The 9,792-nt window shown below is 36.6% G+C and overlaps 1 protein-coding gene across 1 annotated transcript in view; it reads right to left on the bottom strand.

Moving 5' to 3' along the window:
* Positions 1-3,160: 3,160 nt before the first annotated feature.
* LOC121853534 (zinc finger protein 816-like) overlaps positions 3,161-9,792 on the bottom strand; it is an 18,531-nt gene continuing 11,899 nt past the window's right edge. The window contains exons 2-3 of the mRNA XM_042347732.1: positions 7,166-8,320; positions 3,161-6,437 (exon numbers count right to left, since the gene is read on the bottom strand). Of these exons, the coding sequence (XP_042203666.1) occupies positions 4,861-6,437; positions 7,166-8,213 (2,625 nt within the window). The 5' untranslated portion in view covers positions 8,214-8,320 and the 3' untranslated portion in view covers positions 3,161-4,860. The remainder of the gene's footprint in view (positions 6,438-7,165; positions 8,321-9,792) is intronic.

The raw sequence follows: 9,792 nt of genomic DNA, 5'->3' as shown, positions 1-9,792 counted from the left end.
GTTTGGGGAGTCGGGCTGGGTTCTATTGGAATTAATCCCATATGTTCTGTTTATTCACTTAGCGGGACCCTCTGGGTTCAATTGACGCGTTAAGTGGGTATCCTACTGTGTATATATATATATATATATATATATATATATATATATATATATATATATATATATATATATATATATATATATATATATATATATATATATATATATATATATATATATATATATATATATATATTATTTTTTTTTTTTTTTTTTTATATATATATATATATATATATATATATATATATATATATATATATATATACACGTGGGTATTCTATATCTAGCGGATCCTACTATGAATATTCTATATTAACATAACTCCTACAACGAACGCGGATGAATACCGGACTATTTCGCCTGGCGCATGAATATTGTTGTACCGCGACCCACAACAAGAGCGTCAGGCGCCATCTTTGTCTCATTATGTAGCCAGTGCACCACTGTTATTGTTGAAATTTCGTCTTTTGATGTGGAAATTCGCGTTATTTGTATAACTATTTTGTTATACAAGTATACAATTGTAACAATGAGTCGTCCAAAGCAAGTGAGAAAGCTAATAACCCTTGAAACTAAGAAAGAAATTATAAAGAAACGTGAGAATGGAAGAAGCATTGCGAAACTTAGTGATGAATATGGGATGGCTAAATCGACTATATGTACGATTTTGAAGAATAAAGAGGAGTTAAAAACTGTGCAAGTGGCTAAGGGAATCTTTAGACTTAGCAAAGCAAGGTGTAATGTGATTGAAGAGATGGAAAATTTACTCTTAGTGTGGATAAAGGAGAAAGAAATGGCAGGTGGTAACATTAGTGAAGCTATAATTTGTGAGAAGGCTAAACAATTGTTTGAGGACCTTAAAGCCAAGACTCCCAGTGGAAGTGATAGTGCTGTGCCAGTGTTTAGGGGTACCTGCATGCTGAATAACACTAAGGTAAGATAAAGTACCGTATTTTTTACATTTTCCACAGAATTTTTTCAGTGTTAAGCGGTTGTATTTGGGGGCCTGGAACGGATTAATCCTATAACGAACGAATGCTATAACGAACGAGGTTCTGGAACCAATTACGTTCGTTATAGCATACCCCACTGTATATATATATATATATATATATATATATATATATATATATATATATATATATATATATATATATATATATATATATATATATATATATATATATATATATATATACATATATATATATACATATATATATATACATATATATATATACATATATATATATACATATATATATATACAGCCACTCCTCAATTTAAGACGAGGATAGGGACCCAAATCCAGGTCGTAAGTCGAAAATGCGAAAATAATACATAGAAAATCTAAAATGGGAGTCTCTTTTTCTTCTTAGCACCACAAAACTCTCACTTTTAAGCTTGCCAGCCATTTTAAAGGGAATTACAAACTAATGTTGGGACTTGAAAATACGTAATTTGAAAAAATTTTTGTACGACTGGATCGGTCGTATGTCCGAGTGGTCGTAAGTCGAGTGGGTTGTAAGTCGAGGAGTATGTGCATATGCAAAACTTGACAGGTCGCAATGTTAGATGCCACTGTAGCTACATTTTATTCCTTTTCTTTTCCTCTGTTACATGTAAACACAATTCTTCAAACCGAATGTGCAAAAATAAATTTGAAAAAATTGATTAACACAAGGTAAAAAATATAGACAATAAAAAGTTCTTATGTCTGCAGTACAGTAATTAGTGTACAGCCGTGGGAGAAGGCTGGGGTGTTGGTGATGATGGTTTGTGGTGATGATGGTGAGTGGTAGTGATGGTGAGTGTTGGTGATGATGAGTGTTGGTGATGATGAGTGATGATAGTGAGTGTTGGTGATGATGAGTGATGATGGTGAGTGTTGGTGATGATGAGTGGTGGTGAGTTTTAGTGGTGGTAAGTGTTGTTGTGTGGTGAAGAGACCCACTCACAGCACATAAGTTTGTTACACGTACAGTAAACCCCCAATAACTCAGCATATATGGGGCTCCGGTCTTGACGAAATATAAAAAATTCCAAATATTCGAGGCAATTCCCCCCCTCCTACAAAAATACAACAATAAAAATTTTCGAATATCGACCCGTATATGTGTAAAAAAATTAACACTTTCCAGCACTGCAGGCAAAGAATGAACCATCATAGTAAAAGACAGATGTATGGAAGGTGACACAGAGGTATGGAAGGTGACACAGAGGTATGGTAGGTGACACAGATGTATGGTAGGTGACAGATGCATGGTAGGTGACACAGAGGTATGGTAGGTGACACAGAGGTATGGTAGGTGACACAGATGTATGGTAGGTGACACAGATGTATGATAGGTGACAAAGATGTATGGTAGGTGACACATATGTATGGTAGGTGACACAGAGGTATGGTAGGTGACACAGATGTATGGTAGGTGACACAGATGTATGGTAGGTGACACAGATGTATGGTAGGTGACACAGATGTATGGTAGGTGACAGAGTCATGGGAGGTGATACAGGCGGCCAGACATGCCGAGATAATTTTATATATCTCGGCATTTCCCGGGTTATACTAATACATTCCAAGATCACATCCATGCCGAGTTATATGATAATTCAAGTTATCGAGGGTTTACTGTGTTGTTATTTTTCAACTCATATTTTCAGGTAGATACTGTATACATAAATTTATTTAATTCTTCTTCACTGTTACATCATCTTTACTGTACCATCGTTATAATTAATATTCTGATTTTTTTTAATTAATTAACAATTTGAATTATGAATGAATCTGAATTAACCATGCGGTTTCAAAAAGTTGATTTTTTTATAGAAATAAATTATGAAACAGATTAAGACGAATGACTTATAGGAATAAAATATGAATTACAGTCTTGCCTCGACTTACGATGGGGTTCCATCCCGACGACCAGGTCGTAAGTCGAAAAGGCAAAAATAATACATGTAAATTCTAAAATGGGTGTCCCTTTATCTTCTCAGCACCACGAAAACTCTCACTTTTACGCTTGCCAGCCATTTTAAAGGAAATTACAAAAAAAAAATTGTCAGTACACAGCGCGATCACTAACATCGGGACTCCAAAATACATAATGTGAAAAATATTTTATACGACCATGGCCGTTGTATGTCCATGTTGTCGTAAGTCGAATATGTCGTAAGTCGAGCAGAGACTGTATATTAATATATAAAACTACGTTTGAGTGCGGATGAGGGAGCAGCTCAGTAGCCTGGGATGCCTTTATAACTACAGCATGCCAATTCACCATAATTCCCATATTATTTAGGTTCATTTGGTGTTGGATTAACAAAACATCGAGAAATAATTAATTTTTCCAAAAAATATCCCACACTCAACCCCAGATGAGCAATTGTGCCATAGTATATTGTCAGTCTCTTGTTTAAAAAGCATTAACAGTTGATCATTTCTGCTCTCCCTCACAATGTTGCCAGAACTCACTATCTCTTAAGCACTGGATGTTTCATCAATTCGAGTGACCAAGTGTCCCCTTTTTGTCAAATTAATGTGGGTACACTCTATGTAAAAATAAATATAGAAATATAAATAAATAACGAAGAATAATAACCGTGGAGATGGCATGTAATTGCGGAGCCAACTTGCCACTCAGTAGCACACAGAGCAGGTGCGGCTGAGCTGCAAACTACATTACTAGTCATACAGAATGTGCAAACAAAGTAAAAAAAAAAATAATTATAAGGTCAAAAACATAAAGTGAATAAACAATTCTTATATGGTCGGCAGTTAGCCAACAGAGCGGGAGAGGAGGAGCAAGAACCAACGTGGGAGATCTCTCAACTGTTCTGTGTCTTATGTCCCCGGGAAATGGTTGACAAATGGCAGTACAGTACGTATTTTTTCTTTTATTTTATTTATTATTATCATTTATTCCTCACATTTACTGGTACAGTATATATTATCATTATGTACTAAGAATTGCTTCTTCTACATGCAAACCATCCTGTGTGATGTGACAGTTCAACTGCTTAGTCTGGCAATCACCAGGGATGGGTAGAACCTCCCACGCGGGTCGCATACGTTATGCCATTGGGATATCGAGTCATATATATCTGTGAATATTGTCAATTGTTGCGCATCACTCTTTCATAGAAATGTCAATGCAGGAAAAGCATTTGGATAGCAAACATCATAAAACAGATCTTTAGGCATCACATATTGGCAAATCTTTTTAAATCATAACACTGATTGAGCGCATATAAATACATTGTATAATGGTCAATAACTGTATCTACATCAACTGCATCCATCAACATACCTTAAGTTAATGTACATTAAATATGGTCACATAACAATGAAATATCTTATAATAAATCTGATGTGTTTATAAAAATACCAGTCCACAGCATTTGTAACAGTACATATAGGCATATACAGTAGTAAGTATAACAAAAACTACACACTACAGATCTGCAAGGCACAACAAGGCACATGTTTCTATATGAAGTTCCTTGGTAACCATTTACATAGTACAATGGGGAAGCATAGGACCTTCTTAAGCTAAAATCTGTCAACACTAAAATCAACCAATAATTAGTTGACAAGGGTCAACACATGAATATACTGTATTACTTAAATTACTCTATACAGAGATAAAAGTACTGAAAATTTCCAGGAAATTTTAAATAACTCAATGTTGAATGTAACAATAATCTAAAAAGAAAAAATTCTGGGTGATGTGATTTGGGACTTTAAATTAATTTAAAGCCTCACTGCAATGTGTTATCACCTCCTCCAAGAATATCCTCGGAAACATAAAAAACTCATCAAGCTAGAGGATCTGATTCTTCAATCTGTAGTTCATGCTCTTCATACTCACTATCCTCATCTTCATCATATGCAATATCATCATTTTCCATTGGGTCGTCTGGATCCAGTTCTACCTCAACTTGAATTTCTTCAGCACTTTCCTCTGAAGTGATAACACTCTTACCTGAATGTATGTACTCACTTTCCATTATATTCTCCATTGTGTCGTCTACGCCTACACTTGGTTCTGACTCGTTATCCCGTATGATTGGTATTAGGTCCCCATCCGGAGTTTCGTGCCAGTTTTCTCTTTCATGCGCACGAAGGTGTTCTCTTAACTCTATTCGATCCTTAAAGTCTTCACGAAGACAAATGACACAAAGTAAGAGGTTAGAATGATATTTCTTGCGGTGGCATCGCAATGATGACTGATCCGTAAAAGTTTTTTCACACAAGTCACATATGAATGGTCTTTCACTAGTGTGTTTCAGAACGTGGGCTTTCAGATTCTCACGATTATCAAACGACTTCCCACAGCTCTGGCAACGGAATGGTTTTTCACCAGTATGGGTGCGCTCATGACGAATCAATCCTACTATCTGTGTGAAAGTTCGTCCACATAAACTACATGCATAAGGCTTCAAACCCGAGTGAATACGCTCATGGGCTTGAAGCCCAGATTTGAAGCGAAATGGACGCAGACATACACTACACTGGAATGGTTTCTCCCCAGTATGGAGCTTCATGTGTTGTTTTAAATGCGTGTTACGAGAAAAACCTTTGCCACACACTCTACACTGAACTGGGCGTTCACCTGTATGAATCCTCATGTGAGATCGCAAGTTGGACTTCTGATTAAAAGAGGCATTGCACATTCCACAAGTAAAGGGTTTTTCACCTGTATGAATGCGCATATGACGAACAATATCAATTCTCTGACGATAACGTTTCCCACACACGTCACAAGGATATGGTCTTTCCCCTGTATGCACTCGAATGTGGGATATAATGTGATCTTTAGTTTTAAAGTCTCTAGCACAAAATGGACACCGGAAAGCATTGAGCGGTGTTATGACAATGTCACACACATCTTGTTCCTGTGCTTCAGTTTCTATTCGAATCCTGAGATATCGCCTTCCCGATTCTGAAAATTCCCCAATTATAGTTGTATTGCTCTTTGGAGTGAGAGCAAATTTGTTGCTTGTTTCGACTATCTTGCCACTAAGAGTTTTCATTAAAGCAGCTGCCTTTTCGGCTTCTGGTGGAACATGACGACTGACATAATCTTTAACATTCACATTATCTGGAATCAAAATAGTAGGCACTGGTTTCATTTTACTGTTCAACTCCTCTGAATTAAATGACTTTAATAAACCCATGGTCTTAACATTAGTGAGAGCATTTAAGAGTTTCTTTTGGTTATTCTCTACCTTATCATTATGGTCAAGGCCCAGAGCCTCAGCTTCCTCATTAGAGATAGACACCAGTTTACCCTCTGATGTGCGGATGTAAAACCTTGGATGAGGAGTTACATTGATGGAGCTGCTTACTCCCAACACCTGCCTCAGCTGCTCATCCTTGGCCAACAACTCACCTGTTTAAATACAAAGAAAAAATTAGTCTTCCTGAATTTTGAAATGTAAAATGATAAATTGCACACAACCATATCATTATAGCTGAAATCAAACAATCTCTCAATTCGACTGTTTTTAGTTTAGATAACTGAAAAACAACCTACAAGCGAAGAAGAATCTTTTATGAGAATAAAAAGGTAATGTAGTGTGGTATTCAACCAATGGAAAGGTCTTAATAACATTAAACAGTAACTTAAATCTGGGATGAAGAACTTCTTCAGCAGGCAGCCAGTATGCCAGTCATAACGCAACACATAACCACTATACAAAGAGTTATTAAAATGGCATTTTGCAGCTACAGAAAATAATGTGAGATCTAGAACCTGTCCACAGGCTATGGGTTACACATCTAGGTATGAAAGGTTCAGTTGAGAAATTACTATGTTAATACAGTAGACAGTTAAAGAGGTTTGATCAACTGAAATAATGAAGTTTACATTATGAAGACTGAGTATAGTAAATAAAATACAAATGAGTAAGAGGGTGACACACTGAGAGGTGCAGTCACTGTCATGTTTAGATATTAACCAAAGTACTGTATGAGTTATCCAGACATAGGAGACAATATAAGGATGACACGGTAATGTATCACCCTTTTATTAACACTAATATCAAATACAATATACACAAAATTGCTTACCACATTTTAACATATTGTAACAATATAATTTATGTTAAACTGACTTACTCTGTTCATCTACAGGTTCCTCTTTAATTCTGACATCTAACACAGGATCAATTACTGGGGGCTCTTGAAAGGTGTCCTCGAGCTCCTTTTGGTCTTCCTTCTCCTCCTTGATGCATACACCATCAACAGTAATGGACTCATTAGCTGGTATGTCCTTAGGTTCTTCTTTAACTTGGATGTTCAAATAAGCTGGAGGCTTGGTTGAAATTCCATTTTTCAGCGGACTGGCAGACTGCACAGTTTGCACGACCCCAAACTTCTTAAGGGGCGGTAAGGAAAGCTGGGGTGAGAAGGATCCTGTAATAAACTGGGCTTTTGGTGCTATCTTCTGAAGCTTGGGGTTGAGTTTTACAGGAACAGGTGTCCCCACTACCTTAAAGGTTGTTGTACCATTATTTAAAATCATGATGGGGTTTGAAGCAGCACCAAGTGATGTAACAGGTTTGGTGATGGTGGAAGTGGTGGTGAGTGAGGCTGTGGAGTTGCTGAGAACAGTTATCACTGGAGGCTTCATAATGTCAGGCTCATCTTTAATACTATTTGCTGGAGCTTGGGAGCTTTGTTTGAACGTAAATGGATGATTCATCCCAGCAACCTTCAACATCAAGGGCTGATTAATAGCTGATGATTGTCCATCACTAGATGGTGCAGATGCTGAGGTTTGGAGAACAATTGTGCGTGGGGCATTGGCAGCAACCACCGGACTAACTGGTGACGAGGTGTTGGTAGCCTGAGTATTACCTTTGGGAACTAACAAAACTTGTCTGCTTGTCGAAGGTCTGGATACATTCACCACATTGGTTAATAGTAGCTTTTTCCCGGTTGAGGTCTGCACTAAGCGCATGTTAGAAATGTTCGACTTTGGTGGGTTCATTTGTAGCACCAGAGGCTGGGTGTTGAGCTTTGTGGGACTGGATGTTGACTTTAAGGTCTTTACTGATATAGGCTGGACGGGCTTTGAAAGCACTACTTTTCCTTCCTGTGTTCCTCCCATTGTCATGAGGGGAGGAATATTACTCCCACTCACTGGGATAATTACCTTTTTCATATTGTATTTTTTTTCTGTTTCTTAACACAAGTCAAACTTAAAGAAACATAACTTAAACAAATAATAAAAACTAAATATTATCTCGTCAAAATCTCACATCTTGAAATCTGAAAAGAGAAAAACAAATATTTAGTATCAAATAAATACAATTCCACACATGTCAAACTCTACACCTCAAGGCCATCATAATAACTACACGCTTGAATTTCAATCTATAGAAATTTTCACTGTATAGTACTACTTTACTTAGAGATACTGTAGCTTGCAGTCCATTGAATTATGTTCTAGTAAATAATAATAATAATAATAATAATAATAATAACATATATTGCGGCCTATAAGTCAACTTTTGAAGCTCCAATTTTTTTGTTCAAAACTAAGGGTCATCTTATACAACAGGTATAAAATGTCAACCTCTAAGTAAGCTCCACCACTAGCATCAGATTTTCACTTTAACTTACTGGTAGGTCTGAGTCACTAAATTTCCAGCACTCACAAACAACTTTTACCTAACTGCAGCATTTTCCAGAAGGGTAACTGTTACTGAACTCGGTCTAAGCTCAGTGTTTACACTAGTCACACCGACACCTTTCAAAACATTAAAATACCTTTCAGTGTTATCTACGGCTTTTTACAAACATACGTTAATGGGGTAGTTACCAGTAATATTTGTTTTTAAATTGTTTAAAAATGCAGTTATGATATATTCTTGCAATGAACCTGGATTTTGTAAATGTTTAAACGAATGGGGTGTAAAGTTATAAACAATGCACATGCCTGGGAACAGCTGGCTGGCCTGTGGCAGCTCAGCCAGTGTTGCCATCGCCACCAGTGATTTTGGAGGCAGAGTCAAAAGACCCACATGATGGATGATCTTTTTTCGTCTAATAATGATGAACCAGAATATGAAGGATTTTGAAACTTAGATGGTTTACATTGGCATCAAATATTAACTTAAATTTTAATAAACTTTGTCTTGTTTAAGTTACGAATAAAATAATATTGTAATCATTTAGCAGTAACAGAGACTGTAGACTTTGCTTGTTGCCACATACTGCCAAAACAGTGTACAGTGGTCCCTCGGTTAACGAGCACAATCCGTTCCAGCAGGTTGCTCGTTAACCGAAAAACTCGTTAACCGAAACCATTGTTTCAATGGGTTTTTGGGTAATTGGTTCCAGCTCACCGAAAATTGCCTAAATTCAACAAAAAAGGTAGAAAAGTACACTTACTTTGAGGTGTGTATGTAGAAGGCTCCTGGATGATGATGATAATGGGAATTAGAATGGGGGTGGAGGAGAAGGAAGAAGAGAAGGCATTGGGGTGGAAGAGAAGTCACCCCATGGAGCCATTTCACCCATAAAATTTTAGCTCTCTTGGTGTAATTCAAGATTATTTTCTTTAAATCAACACTGCACTGCATTATATATTGTCAATATGTAAAATATATTTCAAAATGACCAATAATTTGCTTGGAAACACAGAAAAAAAGCGTTTAGTTGAAGAGAGTCTCAAGCAAGATGTTACCTCCACTGAAAACAGAGAGAGACTATAATAATAATAATAATAATTAACGGTT

Source organism: Homarus americanus, unplaced genomic scaffold, assembly GCF_018991925.1.
Source record: "Homarus americanus isolate GMGI-L3 unplaced genomic scaffold, GMGI_Hamer_2.0 scaffold4896, whole genome shotgun sequence".
NCBI lineage: Eukaryota > Metazoa > Arthropoda > Malacostraca > Decapoda > Nephropidae > Homarus > Homarus americanus.
This window is presented reverse-complemented; position numbering and strand designations above follow the sequence as displayed.